General features: G+C 51.0%; 2 protein-coding genes across 2 annotated transcripts in view; both read left to right on the forward strand.

Moving 5' to 3' along the window:
* The window catches only part of ABHD11 (abhydrolase domain containing 11), a 997569-nt gene that overhangs the window by 871657 nt on the left and 102529 nt on the right, over nucleotides 1–23383 (forward strand). The gene's annotated exons all lie outside the window — the stretch shown is intronic.
* On the forward strand, nucleotides 18134–21873 carry METTL27 (methyltransferase like 27). Its single transcript, XM_050784849.1, is given in 6 exon segments — nucleotides 18134–18286; nucleotides 19107–19160; nucleotides 19163–19245; nucleotides 19779–19913; nucleotides 20203–20472; nucleotides 21499–21873. Coding segments are annotated over 6 exon segments (1026 nt in total). The 5' UTR covers nucleotides 18134–18177.

Consider the following 23383-nt stretch of genomic DNA (forward strand, 5'->3'; position numbering starts at 1 on the left):
TTCAGACAACTGGGGCTGATCCCCAAAATCCCCTGGAAAATGGTGCAGAACACACCTCAGAGTCACCCCACCCAAGGAGCATGAATACTGGGGTATTTGTCTTCCATGACCTGTCTGCTTCCTGTTGGACATTAACTTCCCCTGAACGTCCGACCTCACCAGCACAAACACCAGAGAAAGCCCTCCAGCAGATGGTCAGGTGGGGGCCTTGCAGCAGGCAGCTCAAGCAATGTGCATGGAAACTGAGGCAGAGGACTCTGGGGTAGGGAGAGAAAAAGGAATCCAGAAAAAATAAACCCCCAGACATGTGATGATGGGAGCCTTGGGCTGAGGAATGGAGACAACAGATGCCAGAAATCTGTAGCAGGTACAACAGATAGAATTGGAGGATGTCAAGATCCAAGATGATCTGAGACGATGCCCACTTGCATGCTAACAAGTTAACCAGCCAGAGCTCCATGGCTGCCACAGGAAGACACAAGACTCCCAGGTCAGAGATCAAAGACAATGTTACTCATGGCAATAGCAGTGAACTAGAGTATTAGTACTTTCCATTCATTCCTTGAGCCCCAAATCCCACAGGGTGATGTGACAAGGGCCTGATGATACCTGGCAGTATCTGAGGTGGGTGTGTTACAGGAGAGGTGGCCTGAGCTTAGGGAACCCAAATCTTTTCTTTTCTTTTCTTTTCTTTTGAGATGGAGTCTTGCTCTGTCACCCAGTGTAGTGGTATAATCTCAGCTCACCACAACCTCTGCCTCCCGGGTTCAAGCGATTCTCCTGCCTCAGCCTCCCAAGTAGCTGGGATTATAGGCGCCTACCACCATACCCGGCTAATATTTTGTATTTTTAGTAGAGACAGGGTTTCTCCAGGTCGGCCAGGCTGGTCTCAAACCCCTGACCTCAGGTGATGCACCTGCCAATGCCTCCCAAAGTGCTGGAATTCCAGGCAGGAGACACCTCGCCCAGTCTTCTTTTTTTCTTTTTTTTTTTTTGAGATGGAGTCTCATTCTGTTGCCCAGGCTGGAGTGCAGTGGTACCATCTCTGCTCACTGCAACCTCCACCTACCAGGTTCAAGCAATTCTCCTGCCTCAGCCTCCTGAGTAGCTGGGATTACAGGCACACACCACCATGCCCAGTTAATTTTTGTATTTTTAGTTGGGACGGGGTTTCACCATATTGGCCAGGCTGATCTTGAACTCCTGACCTCAGGTGATCCACCTGCCAGAGCCTCCCAAAGTGCTGGGATTATAGGCATGAGTCACCACGCCTGGCCAGGGAACCCAAATCTTTTCTAATGAGCAGTAAGCAGGGCTGCCTTTTGCCCCAGAAGGAGACACTATATCTTCCAAGGTTGTCTGATACACAGATAACCTAGAAAAGAAAGTCCAGGGCAAAAGGCAATCCATTAGTGCCTCACTCACAAGACATACAGAAACATGAAAGACACATAGAGAGTTGCATCCCAACAGAGGAATGAACAGGAAAAGATGTAAAGCGAGACAGGAGTCAGGGATACACCCAACCCAGAAGACTCGAGTGAAGGGCAGATAGTAGTGCTGCCCACCAAGTAGGGGTGGGAAAAGAAGGAGTAGGTTTGGGGAGAGAGGCAAAGGGATTGCTGGGGGTCAGAAGGTGGTGGCTGAGCCAGGTGCAGTGGCTCACGCCTGTAATCCTAGCACTTTCAGAGGCCGAGGTAGGCAGATCACTTGAGGCCAGGAGTTTAAGACCAGCCTGGGCAGCATGGTGAAACCCAGTCTCTACTAAAAATATAAAACTTAGCTGGGTATAGTGGTGCACGCTTGTAATCCCAGCTACTCGGGAGGCTGAGGCAAGAGAATCGCTTAAACTCGGGAGGCAGAGGTTGCAGTGAGCCGAGATCAGGCCACTGCACTCCAGCCTGGGTGACAGAGCAAGACTCCATCTCAAAAAAATAAAAAAGAATGAAAGAAAGTGGTGGCTGAGACTGGGATTTGCAATTTGTTTTCCCTCCTCTCTTTGGTTTGCTGCCACCATCACCTGGCATCCCTGTCCCCAGAACTCCACTGCCACAGAGGCTGAGCTGATATCTCCAGCCTCATACTGACCACACTTCCCCGTGGTCAGGGTGGGAGCTAGAGCAGAAGGACCTCACTCTGCCCCACAGCCCCTACGGTGGCCCCATGGGAAAGCTAGGCTCATGTCTCAGTCCTAGCTCTAGTCACCTGCCCTTCCCTACCCCCACCAAAGCCCTGGTCTTGATCCCCAAGCTAGATTCCAGCCAGGGTTCTTTGTGGCTCTGTGGCTGCCCAGACCACAGGAATGGGTGCCCACAGAAGCCTGGATATCTAGTGTCAGAGGTCAGAAACCTCAGCTGGGGAATGAAACCAACTCGGGATGTCCCCTAAGCTAACTGAGGGAGAGCAGTCCCAATCACGCAGGCCCACAAGCCAGAAACCCCGGGATGGCCTTCTCATCTTCCTGCCTTCTTACCTTCCTGCCAAGCCACTTCTGAAGGTAAGGACCGTGAACCTCCCTCACTGCTGTGTCCCATGCCTAGAATGGTGCCAGGGGCACAGAAGGAGCTCTGTGTAAATTTTTTGAATTAAGAAATGAAAGCTGACTGGGCACAGTGACTCACGCCTGTAATCCCAACACTTTGGGAGGCTGAGGCCAGTGGATCACCTGAGATGAGGAATTCTAGACCAGCCTGGCCAACTTGGTGAAACCCCATCTCTACTAAAAATACAAAAAAAATTAGCCCAGCGTGGTGGTGGGTACCTGTAATCCCAGCTACTTGGGAGGTTGAGATAGGAGAATTGCTTGAACCCAGGAGGCAGAGGTTGCAAGCAATGAGCCAAGATCATGCCCACTGCACTCCAGCCCAGGTGACAGGGCGAGACTCTGTCTCAAAAAAAAAAAAGATAGAAAATAAAAGAAGAAAAAAGAAGAAAAAAAAAGATGGCTGGGTGCAGTGGCTCAGGTCTGCAATCCCAGCACTTTAGGAGGCGGAGGTGGAAGGATTGCTAGAGCCCAGGAGTTTTAGATCAGCCTGAGCAACATAGGAAGACCCCATCTCTACAAAAAAATTCAAAAATTAGCCAGGCATGGTGGCACATAACTGTGGTCCCAGCTACTCAGGAGGCTGAGGCAGAAGGATCGCTTGAACCCATGAGGTCAAGTCTGCAGTGAGCCGTGATTCCACCACTGCACTCCAGCCTGGGTGACAAAGTAAGATCCTGTCCAAAAATAAGAAAGAAAGGAATAACGGCCCTACCTACCAGGTTGCACCTGAAGGCAGCAGGACCTGCTGTGGGAGAAGCCTCCGATGTAGACGAACTGGGAGCCTTGAACCCTCAGTCCAAAGCTTCCCCCTGCTCGCGCCCTTCTCTCTCTTATTCGGCACCAGGTTCAAGGTCACCCATGCACTATTGCTCTGTGTGGCCTTGGAGTTTCACTTTGCAGGGGAGCAGGGAGGACCAGGCGGGAAACCCCAGTTATCAGTAGCCGCTGCCTTGCACAACGCCGGGAGGGCGCCATTCACCGGCCTTTGCCCTTCTCCGCCCCAGGACCCAGGGAGAGGAGAAGCAGGAAGCCCACCTCTGACTTCTGCCAGCCCGGGTACCCATCGGCTCTCAGGTGCGCCTCGAGGGTGCAGGACTGCAGGGCGGCCGCGCGGGGGCAGCAGACACCGGGGCGCGCCTGGGCGCCCCGCGCGAGGGGGTGGAGAAGTTCCTAATGACTCGCTTTGTCCCCAAGGCCTGCGAGGCCGGTTTCCTGGTAACAGCAAGGTCACGTCATCCCCAGGAGCTCGCCCTGTGCAGGTCTCGTCATGCCTGGGTTGCTGGAGGCAAAATCACAAAGAAATGATCAGGACCAAAATCTTTTTTTACGTCATGTTCCTAAGTTAAAACTTCATTTTGGGCCGGGCGCGGTGGCTCAAGCCTGTAATCCCAGCACTTTGGGAGGCCGAGACGGGTGGATCACGAGGTCAGGAGATCGAGACCATCCTGGCTAACACGGTGAAACCCCGTCTCTACTAAAAAATACAAAAAACTAGCCGGGCGAGGTGGTGGGCGCCTGTAGTCCCAGCTACTCGGGAGGCTGAGGTAGGAGAATGGCGTGAACCCGGGAGGCGGAGCTTGCAGTGAGCCGAGATCTGGCCACTGCACTCCAGCCTGGGTGACAGAGCAAGAAACTTCATTTTGTTTCAAATCTTCACTTTTTTTTTTTTTTTTTTTTTTTGCCAGAAAATATGCAAAAAGGATAAATATGTCTGTATACTTATTGGAGCTTGGTATTTCTTCTTTCTGTTTTTTATTATTTTTTGTTTGTTTGTTTGTTTTAATATTTTAGAGAGGGGGATCTTGCTATGTTGCCCAGGTTGTTTTGAACTCTAGGCCTTAAATGGTCCTCCTGCCTCAGCCTCCTGAGTAGCTAAGCTACAGGCGTGCGCCACCATACCCGGCTATTTGTGTGTGTGTGTGTGCTTGTGTGTAGAGATGGGGTTTCACTAAGTTGCCCAGGCTGACCTCAAACTCCTGAACTCAAGGGATCCTCTCACCTCAGCCTCCCAAAGTGCTGGAATTACAGGTGTAAGCCACCACTCCTGGCCTGCATTTTTTCTTTCTAAAGATGGTTTTATCCAAGCTACTTACATGCGAAAATAATAATTAAAAAGCAATGAAAGTATGAAGGACTGTATCCTGGTTAAACAAATTGATTCGGAGATGACAGACTTGGGTTTGAACCGAGCTGGTTCAAGAGCTCCTGCCCCACATTTCCTTATCTATAAAACTGGAGAATACTTAGAACCGGGCAGGGAAAGTTGTGGGGAGAAACCAAGGAAAGAGCCTGTGAGGGGCCTTTGGCAGCGTGTGGGAGCTGATGAGTAATGAAGTCGGTATCTGTGAAGGAAAAGGAACTCAAGAATTTTTCAAAACAAAATAAGCTACAAATGAGACAAAATTACTTTCAAATAAGTGTAAATTTGTAAAAAGAAACCACTCAGGGTGCAAAAATTGTATTAATTCACAAACCAATGTGTGGAAATCATTATTGCAACCAAACTGTTTTCAGGCGATTCACTTGGAACCCGATATGATTTTGAAATTTAAATTTTAAAAAACCCACTGCCAAATGTAAAGAAAAATCTTTGCTACCTTAAAATTAATTCAAAAATGTTTAAAGAAAAACGAATGGAAATACTTTAAAAATGTTTTAAAAGGGATATAAAGTCGTCAAACCATCCCATGTTTCAAAAACATTATTCATCCCAAAATAAAAGTGTAAAAAATAAAATAAAACGGGCAAAAAAGCATAAATGCAGGCCGGACACAGTGGCTCATGCCTGTAATCCCAGCACTTTGGGAGGCTGAGGAAGGAGGATCGATTAAGCCTAGGAGTTCAAAGCCAGCCTGAGCAACATAACAAGACCCCTGTCTCTACCAAAAAAAAATACAAAAATTAGGCAGGAGTGGGAGTGAACACCTGTAGTCCCAGCCACTCAGGAGGCTGTGGTAGGAGGATCGCTTGAGCCCAGGAGGTGGAGGCTGCAGTGAGCTGTGTTTGCGACACTGCACTCCAGCCTGAGTGACAGAGCAAGACTGTGTCCCAAAAATAAATAAATAAATAAATTTTAAAATCATCAACATATTAAAAAAACAGCAATGGAAATTATTCATAACATTTACCAATTCATTTATCGATCAATTTGTTCAGAACCAAACTTTTTAGACACTTGTTTTCTGCCAGCTCACCTAGACCTTTCTCTGGGACATTCTCCCAGCACCCCTGCCCCATCCTCATCCACTCCCTCTTTCTCTACTTGCTCTTTTTATTTTTGTTTTTGTTTTGTTTTTTTGAGACAGAGTCTCACTCTGTCACCCAGGCTGGAGTGCGGTGGAACATTCTCGGCTCACTGCAACCTTCGCCTCCCGGGTTCAAGCGATTCTCCCACCTCAGCCTCCCAAGTAGCTGGGACTACAGGCACGCACCACCAGTCCCGGCTAATTTGTGTATTTTTAGTAGAGGTGGGATTTTAGCATGTTGGTCAGGCTGGTCTTGAACTCCTGACCTCAGGTGATCCACCCACCTTGACCTCCCAAAGTGCTGGGATTACAGGCATGAGCCACCCTGCCCAGACTCACCTCAGCTTCTTGAGTAGACTACAGATGCATGTCACCAAGCCTGGCTGATTGTTTAAAAAAAATTTTTTTGTAGAGGCAGGGTCTTGCTAAGTTGCCCAGGCTGGTCTTCAACTTCTGGCCTCAAGCAATCCCACTTCTTCAGCCTCCCAAAGTGCTGGAATTACAGGTGTGAGCCACCATGCCTGGCCTCTACTTGCTCTTATGTCTCATGTCCTAAAGCAGATGTTTCTAGGACATTTCCTAGGGTTTCACAAAGTTAGAAATAAAATAAGAAAAAATAAAATGTTCCTCAAAGCCCCGTCACCTCTCTGTTTAAACCATACTGTGTGTCAGGCGTGGGGGCTCACATCTATAATCCCAGCACTTTGGGAGGCCAAGGCAGGTGGATCACCTGAAGTCAGGAGTTCGAGACCAGCCTGGCCAACATGGCAAAACCCAGTCTCTACTAAAAATACAAAAATTAGCCAGGTGTGGTGGTGCACACCTGTAATCCCAGCTACCCAGGAGGCTGAGGCAGAAGAATCGCTTCAACCTGGGAGGTGGAGGTTGCAGTGAGCCAAGGTCACACCACTGCACTTCAGCCTGGGTGACAGAGTGAGACTGTGTCTCAGAAAAATAAATAAATAAATAAATAAACCATAAACCATATTGTTGAAAGAAGTCCTGCAGCCCCTCATGGCCACCACCAGCCACCGCCACGGCCCTGGCCCAAGTCACCAAGCAAAGCCAAAAGCTGTGAGAGCCTGGGGGAAATGGTTGCAACCCCGCAAACAGTATCCACAATCTGAAGTATCTGAGGAACTCCTACAAACTAGTAAAGATAAAATTAAATGACCCACACGGAATTTTGGTTAGCCAGAGGAGTGAATTCAAGAGATGTGTTGTATATCATGCTACCTATAGTTGATAACAATCTCGTGAACACTTGAAAGCTGCTGGCTAGGCACGGTGGTTCACGCCTGTCATCTCGCTCAGCACTTTGGGAGGCCGAGGCAGGTGGATTGCTTCAGCTCAGGAGTTGGAGACAAGCCTGGGTAGCATATTGAGACCCTGTCTCTATTAAAAAAAAAAAAAATGCAAAAATTAGCCAGGCATGGTGGCATGTGCCTGTAGTCCCAACTACTTGGAAGGCTGAGGTAGGAGGATTGCTTAAGCCCAGAAGGCAGGGGTTACAGTGAGTGGAGACTGCACCACTGTACTCCAGCCTGGGCAACAGAACAAGATCCAGGCAGGAGGGAGGGAGGGAAGGAAAGAAGGAAAGAGGGAAGGAGGGAAGCGAGAGAAGGAGGGAGGGAGGGAAGGAGGAAAGGAGGGAGGGAGGGAAGGAAGGAAGGAGGAAAGGAAGGAGGGAAGGAGGGAAGGAAGGAGGGAGGGAGTGAGGCAGGGAAGGAAGGAAGGAGAGAGAGAGAAAGAGAGAAAGAAAGGAGGGAGGAAGGAAGGAAGGGAAAAAAGAGAAAGAAATAAAAAGAGAGAGAGAGGGAGGGAGGGAGGGAAGGAGGGAGGAAGGAAGGAAGGAAGGAAAGAAGGAAGGAAGGAAGGAAGGAAGGAAGGAAGGAAGGAAGGAAGGAAGGAAGGAAGGAAGGAAGGAAGGAAGGAAGGAAAGGAGGGCCAGGTGGGTGGATCACCAGGTCAGGAGTTCAAGACCAGCCTGGCCAGTCTTGAATGGTGAAACCCCGTCTCTACTAAAAATACAAAAATTAGCCAGGTGTGGTGGTGGGCGCCTGTAATCCCAGCTACTCAGGAGACTGAGGCAGGAGAATTGCTGGAACTCAGGCAGCAGATGTTGTAGTGAGCCGAGATCACGCCGTTGCACTCCAGCCTGGGCAACAGAGGGAGAGACTCTGAGAAAGAGAGAAAGAGAGAGAGAAAGAGAGAAAGAGAAAGGAAGGGAGGGAGGGAGGGAGGGAAGGAGGAAAGAAAGAAGGAAGGAAGGAAGGAAGGAAGGAAGGAAGGAAGGAAGGAAGGCAGGCAGGCAGGCAGGCAGGCAAGAGAGTAGATTTAAATGTTCTCACTGCAAACTAATGATGTAAGTATGTGAGGTGATGCATACGTTAAGTGATTAGCTTAGTCATTCGACAATACATCCATATATCAAAACACCATGTCATACACCATAAATATGTACAGTTGTTCCTTGTCAGTTAAAAATAGGGAAAGGGAAAAAAATCAAATGACCCAATGGAATACAAGAGCAAAGCCATTCACAGAAAAGGAAACTCCAGGAGCCAATAAAGCGATGGAAAGAGGTTCAACCTCATTAGTCATTAGGGAGGAATGCACATTGAAACCACAGTGAGATATGATCTCACCCTCATTTGCAAAAACAAAAAAAAAGTCTACAGCACACGTGCATTGATGACTCTATAGGATAACCAGAGCCTCAGACACTGCCTGTACCCTGACTCAATAGTGCCCTGCTGGTTTTTAGTCTCTGGGTGCCACCCATGGTAAGAATTGTATTAAACAGGCTGGGCGCAGTGGCTCACATCTGTAATCCCAGCCCTTTAGGAGGCCAAAGTGGGAAGATCGCTTGAGGCCGGGAGTTGGAGACCAGCCTGGACCACATAGAGAGACCCTGTCTCTACAAAATATTTTTAAGAATTAGCTAAGCGTGATAGTGCATGCCTGTAATCTCAGCCACTCAGGAGGCTGAGGCAGGTGGATCACTTGAGCCCAGAAAGTTGAGACTGTAGTGAGCTAGGATTGTGCCACTGCACTCCAGCCTGGGCGACAGAGTGAGACCTTGTCTCTAAAAAGAAAAAAAAAGAAAAAAAAAAAGTATTGCACAAAGCTGCTCATTAAACACACATGTGAAACTGAAGCAAGAGCCTAGCGAAACAATAATTACTCTTACTACATGCAATGTGCTCTTCTAATTTCTACTCATTCTATTTCACAACCAGCTGAATTGTTTTCACTACCCTCCAGTGGGTTAAATCATTTCTTCCAGAAACTTCCACTTGTGAACAAAGAGACACGTGCATGGCAACGTTATTTCCTATCCCCAGGAAAGGGGAGATGTATCAACTGGGTGTGTCAGCTTGAGGCTTGAGGGATGACTAAGTGGTGGTGAAAATGAACCCAGTCCACAAGCATCAACACAGAAAGAGCTCGTAAAGGGCCGGGCGTGGGGACTCACGCCAGTCATCCCAGCACTTTGGGAGGCCAAGGCGGGAAGATCACTTGAAGTCAGGAGTTTGAGACTAGCTGGGTAACTTGTTGAAACCCTGTCTCCACTAAAAAGACAAAAAATTAGCCAGGCTTGGTGGTGCGTGCCTGTAATCTCAGCTACTCGGGAGGCCGAGGTGGGAGAATCGCTTGAACCCAAGAGGTGGAGGTTGTAGTGAGCCGAGATCATACCACTTCACTCCAGCCTGGGCAACAGAGCAAGACTCCATCTCAAAAAAAAAAAAAGAAAAAGCCACTGAAGCAGAGTTGAAGGAAGAGTGGGCAATGTGGCAAAACCCCACCTCTACGAAAAATACAAAAAAAAAAAAAAAAAATTAGCTGGGTGTGGTGGTGCACACCTGTAGTCCCAGCTGCTCGGGAGGCTAAGGTGAGAGGATTTTCCTGGCTGGAAAATAATTCAAAGGCCCCGTGATAGCCTTGGCACTCTCCAGGAACAGCAGAGGCCGGAGTGGCAGAGCAAGGAAAAGAGACACTACAGATGAGGAGAGGAAAGAACTTGGATTTTAGGTTTTAAGCAGAGGGATAAGCTCAATTAGATGGATACTGTGAAAACGCCACTCTGGCTGGGCACAGTTTGTTAACTATTGAAACGCTCATGAAGAAATACATGGGGAGTTATCACACTAGTCTCTTCTTTTGTGTGTGTTTGAGATTTTCTTCTTTTTTTCCTTTTAATTTTTTCAGACAGAGCCTCGCTCTGTCGCCCAGGCTGGAGTGCAATGGCACGATCTCGGCTCACTGCAACCTCTGCCTCCCAGGTTCAAGTGATTCTCCCGCCTCAGCCTCCCAAGTAGCTGGGATTACAGGTATGTGCCACCACACCCGGATAATTTTTGTATTTTTAGGAGAGACAGGGTTTTGCCATGTTGGCCAGGCTGGTCTCGAACTCCTGATCTCATTCAGGGGCATTTGCAGAGATGGGCCCTGAGGAGGAGCAGATTTGGGAGTGGAAAGAATCACTCTTGGGTCTGGGCTCACTGCCAGACCTGTGGCCTCCAAGGAGATGTCAGTTTCATGGCTAGGTGAACAAGTTCAGAGTTCAGGGGAGAGCCAAGACTAGGAGTCATCAATTTGGGAGTCACCCACAAATAAGCAGTATTTAAAACCATGGGACTAGATGAGATCACCTAGGAAGTGGGTGTAGACAGAGAAGGAAGAAGACCCAGGACAGAGCCCGGGGCCTCTCCTAAGCTTAGAGGTAGGAGAAAAGCGAGGAGGAGGCGGTGAAGAAGATGAGGTAGGAAGAAAACTCCAAGGAAGGGAAGTTGCCATCTGGTCCTCAGCAGCCCCACACCCCATCAGCACCAATGTCACCCCCTCCTCTGCAGCCCCTGACTCTTGACACTCCAGCTCTTGCCAAGTAATTGCAACAGCTTCGGAACTTGCAGTTCATCCAGCCGGCTCTCCCCGCCGCCTTCTGGAGCCATTTTGGTAAAATGCAAATCTGAAGCCACAACTCCCATTGCATATTCAGGGTTAGAAAGCGCGTCCATAAGTCAGGCGCAGTGGCTCATGCCTGTAATCCCAGCAGTTTGGGAGGCCGAGGCAGGCGGATCACCTGAGGTCAGGAGTTTGAAACCAGCCTGGCCAACATGGCAAAACCCCGTCTCTACTAAAAATACAAAAAAAAATTTAGCTGGACGTGGTGGCGCATGCCTGTAGTGCCAGTTACTTGGGAGGCTGAAGCAGGAGAATTGCTTGAACCCAGAAGGCAGAGGTTGCAGTGACCAAAGATCACACCACTGCATTCCAGCCTGGGCGACAGAGCGAGACTCCATCTCACACACAAAAGAAAAAAAAAGAAAGAGAAAAAAGAAGGAAGGGAAGGGGAAGGGGAAGGGGAGAAAGCAAACAAGCAAGCAAGCAAGAAAGAAAGAAAGGGAAAGGAGAGGAGAGAGAAGAGAAAGGAAAGAAAGGAAAGGAAAGAAAGGAAGGAAAGAAAGAAAGAAGGAAGGAAGAGGAGAGAGAAAGGAGGGAGAGAGGAAGGAAGGAAAGAAAGAAGGAAGGAAGGAAGGAAGGAGAGAGAGAGAAAGGAAGAAAGGAGGGAGGGAGGAAGGAAGGAAAGAAGGAAGGAAGGAGAAAGGGAGGAAGCAAGGGAGGGAGGAAGGAAGGGAGGAAGGGAGGGAGGGAGGGAGGGAGGAAGGAAGGAAGGAAGGAAGGAAGGAAGGAAGGAAGGAAGGAAGGAAGGAAGGAAGGAAGGAAGGAAGGAAGGAAGTCCGTAGCCTGGGGACCAAGCTCTCCACGGCCTGGGTCCTGCACACATCAAAATGGACACCTGCGACATTCCCTGCTCATCACACAGGTGCACATGAAGGAACACACACCCTCACACCCCAGGAGCAGCAGGGGAACCCACGCTGTGGCAGCCAGGTCTCCCTAACAACTGTTTCAGTACTGACTGAGTTGTTAAGTTAAATATTAAAAGCCAGTGCCCTTATACAAAGGCTGGGATGTAACAAAAGCCCACCAAGAGTTTTGCCCAGGCCTTTCCTGGGCCTTAAAGCATGACAAAATAATGAAGGAATTCTTAACAGGACCATTTAGAATTAAGCAAGTTTTACTGTGGGTCTAAAGAAACTCCCCAGGCCTCCGCAAACAAATGTATTGGCAGTCTGAAGGAACTCCTCAAACCTCCATGATTTAGCAGGAGATAATGGTAATCACCCCAGCACCTGGACCCATTTAGATAAGTAAATTTACTGAGGCTCCAGAGGAAGAGCTTCGGGACTCAGACCTTAGTTACGGATTAAAATAAGTTAATCACTTATGTCTTTAGATGAACGCACACTTACACACAGACATGTAGCTTAGAAGGTATATAACCTCTGGAAAACTTTGTAATTTGGGGTTGGTCTGGTGGTAATTTTCAGGCCTTCTCCCTCTAACCAGTTACAGAAATAAAAACTCTCTTCCTCCCCCGTTTATGTGCATCTCATTATTGGGCCGCGAGAAGTAGCAGCCGGAGCCTCAGTGTGGTCCAGGAATAGTACCACAAGCCATTCTCCCCTCCCTCCTTCCTGGATGGAAAGCTCACACCCCACACCTGAGCCTCAAAGTGCCAGATCACACTTTCCCAGCTTCTGTGGCTTCTGGAAATATCCTCCCCATGTAGAAAGACAAGTTCCTCACGCCTGTAATCCGAGCATTTTGAATGCCAAGGAGGGAGGATGGCTTGAGCCCAGGAATTGGAGATCAGCCTAAGCAACATAGCGAGACCCCATCTCTACCAAAAAATTTTTTTAATTAGCCCGACTTGGTGGCAAGCATCTGTGGTCCCAGCTCCCCAGGAGGCTGAGGTGGAAGGATTGCTCGAGCCCAGGAGGTAGAGGATGCAGTGAGCTAGGATTGTGCCACTGCACTCCAGCCTGGAAAGAGAGCAAGACCCCTCTCAAAAAAAATAATAATAAATAAAATTAAAAATATAAAGGAAAAAAGGGAGAGAGGGAAGGTGGAAGGGAGGGAGAGAGTGAGGGAGGGAGGGAAGGAGAAACAAGGAAAAGCTCCTGCCGTTCCTAGCCTGCCTTGGGCTTTGTTTTGTTTGTTTTTATTATTTGAGGTGGACTTGCTCTGTCGCCAGTCTGGAGTGCAATGGCACGATCCTGGCTCACTGCAACTTCCACCTCCCAGGTTCAAGCAATTCTCCTGCCTCGGTCTCCCGAGTAGCTGGGACTACAGGCGCCCACCACCATGCCCAGATAATTTTTGTATTTTTAGTAGCGACAGGTTTTCACCATGTTGGCCAGGCTGGTCTCGAACTCCTGACTTCAACTGATCCACCCACCTCGGCCTCCCAAAGTACTGGGATTACAGGCATGAGCCTCCGCACCTGGCCTGCCTTGGGCTTTGAATGTAAGGATGCAAGAAATGTTCAAGCTGCTGCCACCATTTGTGACCAGAAGGAGCCAACAGTGCAAACACACAGTGTGGTAAGTGAGAGGTGGGCACCAGGGTCCTTGTGAGATCAGTGGGCCCCTGGGCTGGCCCCTGTGCTGCTGACCACTGGCCTTCTTGCTGTGAGAAAAATACCAAACTCCTAATATTTAAACCACTTGGGGTTGGTTTTTGTTGTGTGTGTGGGAGGGTTTTTTTGTTGTTTTTTGTTTTGTTTTTTTGGAGACAGGGTCTGCTCTGTTGCTCAGGCTACAGTGCAGTGGCACAATCCTAGCTCACTGCAGCCTCAACCTCCTGGGTTCAAGCAATCCACCTCAGCCTCCTGAGTAGTTGGGACCACAGGCACATACCACCACACTCAGGCAATTTTTGAAGTTTTTTGTAGAAATGGGGTCTTGCTATGTTGCCCAGGCTGGTCTCAAACTCCTGGGTTCAAAGCGATCCTCCAGCCTTGGCCTCCCAAAGGGCTGGGATTACAGGTGTGAGCCACTGCACCCAGCCAATGGATTCTTTTAATACATCTCCCACCCCAAACTGTTTTCTCTTCCCCAAGTCCCCAAGCTCCCCCCATCACTTTGGCAGGAGCTGGACTCGGAGGGGAGGGGAAGCTTGATATCCACTGCCCGGACTGAGAGGGTCATTTTCAGCAAAAGACACAGAAAAGGCTTTGAGGCTCCAAAAACTTAAGACTTGAGGGGAGTAAAGGATTAGAGGAAAAAAATAAATAAAACTTGATGAGTCAGAGAAAGGCCTTCCAGCCCCAAGGCTAGAACAGGTTTCTGGGTCAGGGAGGAGAAAAACTAGAGAAGGCTCGCATTTTGGGATATTTCAAGATGTTTCGGGCATATCTCATACTTTTCCTGCCCCAAGAATTTCAGTTATTTTTTTTAGAGACAGAGTCTCGCTCTGTTGCCCAGGCTGGAGTGCTGTGGTGCAATCTCTGCTCACTGCAACCTCCGCCTCCCAGGTACAAGCGATTCTCCTGCCTCAGCCTCCCGAGTAGACAGATTACAGGTGCACGCTACCACTCCTAGCTAATTTTTGTATTTTCAGTAGAGACGGGGTTTCTCCATGTTGGCCAGGCTGGTCTTGAACTCCTGACCTCAAGTGATCTGCCCACCTCGGCCTCCCAAAGTGCTAGAATTACACGCATGAGCCACCGCACCCGGCAAGAATGCAGTTTTAGAACAAGATCCGGATGCCCAGTGTGGTGATTACTACTGCAGTGTTACTGTGTTTAGGTCATTTTGGCAGACAAAGCTAGGAAATTCACAAATACACACACATATATGTATGTCTACTTATATATCTTCCCATCTATTTATGTTAAAATCCATGAGTTGGCCAGGCGCGGTGGCTCACGTCTGTAATCCCAGCACTTTGGGAGGCTGAGGCGGGTGGATCACGAGGTCAGGAGATCGAGACCACCCTGGCTAACATGGTGAAACCCTGTCTCTACTAAAAATACAAAATAATAATAATAATAATAATAATAATTAGCCGGGTGTGGCGGCGGGCGCCTGTAATCCCAGCTGCTGGGGAGGCTGAGGCAGGAGAATGGTGTGAACCTGGGAGGTGGAGCTTGCAGTGAGCCGAGATCGCGCCACTGCACTCCAGCCTGGGCGACAGAGCAAGACTCGGTCTCAAAAAAAAACAAAACAAAACATAACAAAAAACCATGAGTTTACTCTAATATCTCCCACTCTCCTCTAATGCTAGAGGGTTCATTCTACTCTTCATCCCATAAACCCAGAAAATCTGAGACGGGTCTCAGTTAATTTAGAGAGTTTATTTTGCCAAGGTTGAGGATGCACGCCCGTGACACAGCCTCAGGAGGTCCTGGAGACATGTATCCAAGGTGGTCGGGGCACAGCTTGGTTTTATACATTTTAGGGAGACATGAGACATCAATCCATATATGTAAGATGTACATTGGTTTCGTCTAGAAAGGCAGGGACAACTCAAACTAGGGAGAGGGCTCTAGGTCACAGGAAGGTGAGAGACAAATGGTCGTATTCCTTGAGTTTCTGATAAGCCTTTCCCCTGTAATCCCAGCTTCTCAGGAGGCTGAGGCAGGAGATGGAGGTTGCAGTGAGCTGAGATCGAGTCACTGCACTCCTGTCTGGGTGACAGAGAGAGACCCTGTCTCAAAAAAGAAGAATGCCTTCACCATCTGGGAATGCAGTCCAGTAGGTCTCAGTCTTATTTTATTCAGCTGCTATTCAAGATGGAGTTGCTCTGGTTCAAACATCTCTGACACTACTGCCCCCTAAACATCTCTGAAGTTCATCTGTTCCTCTCCCCAGTCATGACCTCTACCCAAGGTCATGCAACCATCACCTCTCGCCTGGACAGCTGCGATAGATTCTGCCAAATTCTGCCTGCCCAAACCTTTGATTCCCACACAGTTCCTCTAGACCAGAGCTTCTGAACCTTCAGCTGCCTAGAAATCGCCTGCAGAGTTTGTAGAAACACAGAAACTCTGGCTCCCATTCCCAGCAATCTAATTCCGATTCAGAAGGTCCCAGGTCAACTGAGAATGTTTACTTTTTTTTTCTTTTTTTTTTCTTTTTTTTTTTTTTTTTTGAGATGGAGTCTTGCTCTGTCACCCAGGCTGGAGTGCAGTGGTGCAATCTCTGCTCACTGCAATCTGTGCCTCCCAAGTTCAAGCTATTCTCCCGCCTCAGCCTCCTGAGTAGTTGAAATTACAGATGCCTGCCACCATGCCCGGCTAATTTTTGTATTTTTAGTAGAGATGGGGTTTTGTCATGTTGGCCAGGCTGTTTTCAAAGTCCTGACCTCAAGTGACCCACCCGCCTCAGCCTCCCAAAGTGCTGGGATTAAAGGTGTGAGCCACCACGCCCGGCCTAATTTTTGCATTTCCAACAAGCTTCCCTAGGGCATCTCCTAGAGGAACCCAAGATGTTGCAGGGGCTGAGACTGCACATCTTCAGGTTATACTTCCAGCAGCAAGACTCTCTGTGCTGTCCAATACAGTAGCCACTAGCCACATGTGGCTATTTAACTTATTAAAATAAAATTTGCCGGGTGCGGTGGCTCACACCTGTAATCCCAGCACTTTGGGAGGCCGAGGCGGGTGGATCACAAGATTAGGAGTTTGAGACCAACCTGGCCAACATGGTGAAACCCCCGTCGCTAATAAAAATACAAAAATTAGCCAGGCATGGTGGCAGGCGCCTGTAATCCCAGCTACTCAGGAGGCTGAGGCAGGAGAACTGCTTGAACCTGGGAGGCAAAGGTTGCAGTGAGCCGAGATCACAGCACTGCACTCCAGCCTGGGCGACAGAGCAAGACTCCATCTCAAAAAAATAAATAAATAAAATAAAACTTAACATTCAGTTCCTCAGTCACGCTGGCCACATTTCAACCACTCAATAGCCACAGGTTCCTAATGGCTACCCTATGGAACAGCACAGATTATAGGACATTTACATCATCGCAAGAAGTTCTGCTGGACAGTGCGGCCTAGACCTTGGTGAGTTCTACTGGACAGCATAGCCTAGACCCAAGATTCGTTCTAAAAAATGAAGGCGGCCGGGCGCGGTGGCTCAAGCCTGTAATCCCAGCACTTTGGGAGGCCGAGGCGGGCGGATCACGAGGTCAGGAGATCGAGACCATCCTGGCTAACACGGTGAAACCCCGTCTCTACTAAAAATACAAAAAGAAATTAGCCGGGCGTGGTGGCGGGCGCCTGTAGTCCCAGCTACTCCGGAGGCTGAGGCAGGAGAATGGCGTGAACCCGGGAGGCGGAGCTTGCAGTGAGCCGAGATCGCGCCACTGCACTCCAGTCTGGGCGACAGAGCGAGACTCCGTCTCAAAAAAAAAAAAAAAAAAAAAAAAAAAATGAAGGCTGGCTCACACCTATAATCCCACCACTTTGGGAGGCGGAGGTGGGAGAATCGCCTGAGACTAGGAGTTTAAGACCAGCCTGGACAACATTCTTTGTCTCTACAAAAATTCTGAAAATAAAAAATAATAATAAAAAAACTGGGCAAGGTGGCATGCACCTGTAGTCCCAGCTACACCGAAGGCTGAGGCAGGAGGATGGCTTGAGCCCAGGATTTCAAGGCTGCAGTGAGCTATGGTCGAGCAACTGCACTCCAGCCTGGGCGACAGAGTGAGACCGTCTCAAAACAAAAACAAAACAAAAATAAAACAAAATAAATAAATACAAACACAAAGTAAAAATGAAAGCTAATCCTAGGCCCCTCTCCTGCCCACGAGAATTCAGGGACTCCCCAGTGCCTACAAACCTCATGCTTTTAGGAAGCATAAAGGACTTCGGGAGGCAGGAGAGCAGTTGGAGGGGGACGGTGGAGGTGCTGCTACCTGACGGTGGAGGGGGAGGCCGGGGCCAGACCACGGAGAAGCCCCTAAACCCGCACAGCAGGAAACGTCTCAGCAGTCCCTGCTCCACCCAGGCTGGAAGAGGGCCACAAGCCTTGAGCTCATTGGCTGGCGGTAGGGGGCGGGCTGCCAGCGCCTTCCTTTGATTGGCTATTTTCTCTTGGCGGAAAGCCAATCACTGCGGGCTGGTGCTGAGGATGTGGCCAGGATCGCCGCACAGGCCCAGCCCGGAGTACAGGTGCCCACGCCGGGCGCGCTCGATTGGCGGTGAGTTCTGACTCCGGCCTCCTTCGAGACCCTTTTGCTCCGGATGTCGCCCACCTCCGACCCTCTCCCAGTCGGAGGGCGGGAAAGAGGAAGACAGGTCCTTCCTCCAGCTGCGGGGCACCCTGCCCCTTCCCCGAGCCCTGCAGCCCCAGAGTGTAAATATCCAAGCCCGCCCTGTCTGCGCTCAGTGTCGCCATCTGGGATAGGGGCCGGGATAGAGGTCGCGCTGGTGGTCTGGCAGCCTCCTCTGCAGGGGGAGGAGGGAAGGGGGAAAGGAGGGGATGGGTGATTGAGGTGGACTTCGAGACAGGGCAGCCGTGTCCCCGCAGCAGCATGGCCCAGGAGGAGGGTGGGAGCCTGCCCGAGGTGCGGGCGCGGGTCGGGGCCGCGCATGGCATCCCCGAACTGGCCCCAAAGCTCCACTTCTATGACCGCGGACTCCTCACTACCACCAGGTAAACTCATCTGGGTCCTTGCCTCCACTAGACCAGCCTCCATTTTTCTACCTGTAAAGTGGGGAATCAGCCTTGCACCCGGGGGCGGCTGTGAGAATGAAGTGAGGCCTGGCTAAGAACCCTACAGTCCTGCCCCTTCCAGAACCCGCCCCACAGCTCTGGATTGGCAGCACCATCAGGGGCCATGAGGTCTGCCTGGAGGAGGTGCTGTTGAGAAGGCACTGTGGGGCTGGGCGCGGTGGCTCACGCCTATAATCCCAAACCGTTTGGGAGGCTGAGGCGGGCGGATCACCTGAAGTCAGGAGTTCGAGACCAGCCTGGCCAGCATGGTGAAACCCTGTCTCTACTAAAAATACAAAAATTAGCCAGGCCCACGTGGTGGCAGACGCCTGGTAATCCCAGCTACTCGGGAGACTGATGCAGGAGAATTGCTTGAATCCGGGAAGCAGAGGTTGCAGTGAGCCAAGATCTTGTCACTGCCCTCTAGCCCAAGCGGCAGAGGGAGACACTGTCTCAAAAAAAAAAAAAAGAGAGAGAGAGAGAGAGAAGTCATGTGGACTCAGTAGAGAGAGCTGCCTTGGCCAGGAGAGAAGGTCCCTGGGGGACTGAGTCTACCATACAGTGGGCTGGGGGCTAACTCTCCAGTCCTGGCCCTATAGCAGTGGGAAGTACCTCATGCCTGGGCATCCCCTCATAGTAGCCCCAGCCAGGCTTGATCCCCAACACACACAGCTTGGCCCGGCATACTCCGAGACCACCCACAAGGGAGATCCCCCAGACACTAGGGCACCGGTGTTGTAGGCCCGGCACTCTTTCCTCAGGATGTGGCCACCCTGCAGTACCATGCCCCCCGCCTCGCAGTCGCCTCACACAAACCCTTCCAGGCCTGCCCCACAGTGCCCTGATCCTGGACGTGGCCTGCGGCACAGGCCTAGTGGCTGCCGAGGTGAGGCTCTTCCAGATCCCCCGCCTACTCCTTAGCCCCACACTTCCTCAAATCTCCTACTGTCCCTGGCCCCAGAACCCTGCACCGTGCCTTAGACTCACTGTTCCAAATGCATGAGACGGGACCAGGCACAGTGGCTCGAACCTGTAATCCCAGCACTTTGGGAGGCCGAGGCAGGAGGACAGCTTGAGGCCAGGAGTTTGAGGTCAGCCTGGGCAACATAGCAAGACCCCTGTCTCTATAAACAAATTTTAAAATTAGCCAGGCAGGGTGGTGCACGCCTGTAGTCCCAGCTACATGGGAGGCTCAGGTGGGAGGATCACTTGAGGCCAGAAGTTCAAGGCTGCAGTGTGCTGTGATCATGCCACTGCACTCCAGTTTGGGCGACAGAAAGAGATCTTGTCTCAAAATTTTTTGAAAAGCAAACGCATGGGCCACATTCAGTGCAGAATCCACTGCCCTCCCAAGGCACAGGGACCCAGCCGGGAAGTGGCAAGTGTGAACCATGACTGAGTCTCCCACCCCTACCCCAGCTGCGGGCTCGAGGCTTCCTCCAGCTACATGGGGTGAATGGGAGCCTAGGGATGCTGGAACAGGCTGGGGCCCGCGGCCTCTATCAGCACCTCAGCCTCTGCACCCTGGGCCAGGAGCCTCTGCCTGGCCCTGAAGGTACTTCCTCTCCCATCCCAACACCCCACGGTGCCCCCTCATAAAGCCCTTTCCCTTGCCGAACCTCCATCCCCCTCCCACACTAAGCCCCCAGTCCCTCACTCAACCCTGCACCCCATGATCTGACTGCAGCCCAGAACTGGGCCATACTTACCTTATCCTCCAGGGAACCTGGGTCCTGCAGATGCGGGTGGTAGCTTCGTCCCCTCCAGGGTGGTCTGAGGCCACACCATAGACAAAGCACCTTCCAAGCATCACACCATGTCCCCACCCCTCCCCACGCACACTGGGACCTTCGACATGGTACTGATAGTTGGCGCCCCCAGTGATGGCCAGGTGCCCTGCAATGCGATACCTGAGCTCCTATGTGTCACCAAGCCAGGTGAGGAGCAGCCCAGCCAAGCACCCCCAATCCCCATCACCATACACCTTCCCCTCTGCACAGCACAGACACAGGCCCCAGAGTCCCTCAGGCTAAGCGAGGGGCAGCGTTCTGCCCATCGCCACATACAGCCTAGCCTAACATCCCAGCCACCAACGGCAGACCCACGCAAACAGGCGGGGCAGACAGGTGGCCAACTTGGCTCTTATCCATGGGCAACCAGGAGCAACTCCACCCTCCCCTGCAGCCTCCATTTCCTAGCCCGGAAGCCAGGTGGTATAAATGCTACAATCCCGTCCCCATAGGACTAAAGTGAGAATCAGGTGAAATCCTGTCTCTAAAGCTTTTGCTTTGGTCCCGGCCCACAGTGAGGGCTCAGTTCTGTTCCCTCCTCTGCCTGCTTCCTCACTCATTCGTGGACTGCCTTCGGGGCGTCTCTTTCTCTTTCCTGGTCTGTTTCCTCATCTGGGAAATAGGGCTGCTTAGGGGAGATGAGAGCTGGGAGCACTGTTTGTAAACTCCACACATCGCGCCGTCCAGGCAGGTGTATCTCCCGTCTCCTGCTGTGTTCTTGCTCGGGGCTTTTCTCTGCTCTGGGCAGAGGGCTCAGACCCTGCCCTCTGGGCCTTGATCTCCAACCCACTGGGGCCCAGCAAGGGACCAGAGAGCACAGGGTCTGGTCAGAGGTGGCCCCACCAGAGCCGTGAGTGCTCGTTGCCCCCAGAATTTATTTACTTATTTATTTATTTATCTAATTTGAGACAGAGTCTCGCTCTGTCGCCAAGGCTGGAGTATAGCGGCACGATCTCAGTTCACTGCAACCTTCAAGAGATTCTCCTGCCTCAGGCTCCCAAGTAGCTGGGATTACAGGAGCCCACCACCGTGCCCAGCTGATTTTTGCATTTTTAATAGAGACGGGGTTTCATCATGTTGGTCAGACTGGTCTCGAACTCCTGACTTCAAGTGATCCACCCGCCTTGGCCTCCCAAAGTACTGGAATTACAGACTTGAGCCACCACGCCTGGCCCTGCTCCGAGAATGTAGAGAAGAGAGGCATTTCTGAGACCCGGTGAGGAATCCACGTAGGGCACAGCCTAAGGCAGAAAGGAGAGGGGCTGAGCATGAGAACCAGGAGGCACAGGACAGGAAATCACAGAGGGAAAAATGCTTCCTCTCCCTCCTCTCTCCGCACCCCTTGCCAGGCCCAGCAGAGACTGTGGCTAAGCCTGGGCAGGTCTGGACAGGCATCCAGGGGAGCCCTGAAGGCTGACAAATGCAGAGACATGGATGAGGTCAGCCGAAAACGTCGAAGTTGGGCCAAAAAAGACAGGAACTTTCTACTGGGTGAAGCAGCCAGGATCGGACATCCTAGACCAACCTGTGCTTTCAACCCCATTGGGCTGCCCATGGGTGACGGTCTCCCCTGCTCCGGAGCCTCTCCTCTCACCGCACTCCCTTCTACCAGCAACGCCTTGCTTCTCCTTACCCCCTCCTCCAGGAACCTTCCCAGACCAGTCACTGGATCTTCCCCATCTGTCCTTCTCAGTGCACCTGAGGCCACCCTGGGCACACTATAGGTGCCTGGACCTGAGGTGACAAGGTCATTCAGCCAGCACTTACTGTCAGGCACTTCAAACACACATACCAGCCTTCCTGTGATGTTAGATAATCATCCTCTGTGCCAGCTGGGAAACTGAGGCCCAGAGAGGTGAAGGGACTAGCCCAAGATCCAAAGCCCACATGCGGGTTTTCTTCCTGTCCATTCAGACACAGTCATATCCTCCGGCAGAGGTGTGGGTGAGTGGTGAGGAGGGCGTCTCCTCAATCCAGGAGATTAAGTCAAGAATTCCCCACCAGGCACAGCAGCTCACCCCCATAATCCCAGCACTTTGGGAAGCCAAGGCAGGAGGACTCCTTGAGCCCAGGAGTTCAAGAGCAGCCTGGACAACATAGCAAGACCCCATCTCTAAAAAAAAAAAAATTAATTAGCTAGGCGTGGTGGTGAGCACCTATGGTCCCAGTTACTCAGGAGGCTGAGGTGGGAGGATTGCTTGAGCCCATGAGTTGGAGGCTACAGTGAGCTATGATTGCGCCACTGCACTCCAGTGTGGGAAATAGAGTGAGATTCTATCTCAAGAAAAAAAAAAAGCGGGGAGCGAGGCACAGTGGCTCACGCCTGTAATTCCAGCACTTTGGGAGGCCAAGGCAGGCAGATCGCCTGAGGTCAAGAGTTCGAGACCAGCCTGGCCAACATGGCAAAACTCCGTCTCTACTAAAAATACAAAATAGCTGGGTGAGGAAGAAAGGAAGGAAGGGAGGGAGGGAGGGAGGGAGGGAGGGAAGTAGCAAGAAGTGACGGAGAAGACCCCTCCCTGGGGCCTCCCGGGGTCACTCCTTCCAGGGTGCTGGGTCCGCTCACCTCCAACTTACTGACAAGAAAATGAGAAAATGGGCCGGGCGCGGTGGCTCAAGCCTGTAATCCCAGCACTTTGGGAGGCCGAGGCGGGTGGATCACAAGGTCAGGAGATCGAGACTATCCTGGCTAACATGGTGAAACCCCGTCTCTACTAAAAATACAAAAAACTAGCCGGGCGTGGTGGCGGGCGCCTGTAGTCTCAGCTACTTGGGAGGCTGAGGCGGGAGAATGGCGTGAACCCGGGAGGCGGAGCTTGCAGTGAGCCGAGATCACGCCACTGCACTCCAGCCTGGGAGACACAGCGAGACTCCGTCTCAAAAAAAAAAAAAAAAAAAAAAAAAAAAAAGAAAATGAAAATGAAGCCCGAGCAACCTTAGAACATCCTTTCCACAACAGCGGCAGGGCAGACCCAAGGCCAAGGCCAAGCCCAAGTGGTTGCTGAGGCTCAAGCCCTGTCCTGGACAGCTTCCCCACCCAAATTCGGAGTCCAAAGTCCCAAGCTGTAGGTCTGGGCCTGGGCCACACTCCGTTCCCTCATCTATCAAGGGATCAGAATGCCGAGCTCTGGACGTGGCTTGGAGGCTGCCCTCCAGGTGAAAGGCATTTGGTGACCCTCAGCACCTCAGGGGTTTGAACAGGGCTGATAATAATTTCTCCATCCAAGAGAGTGG

This window comes from Macaca thibetana, chromosome 3 (assembly GCF_024542745.1).
Source record: "Macaca thibetana thibetana isolate TM-01 chromosome 3, ASM2454274v1, whole genome shotgun sequence".
In the NCBI taxonomy this organism is placed as follows: domain Eukaryota; kingdom Metazoa; phylum Chordata; class Mammalia; order Primates; family Cercopithecidae; genus Macaca; species Macaca thibetana.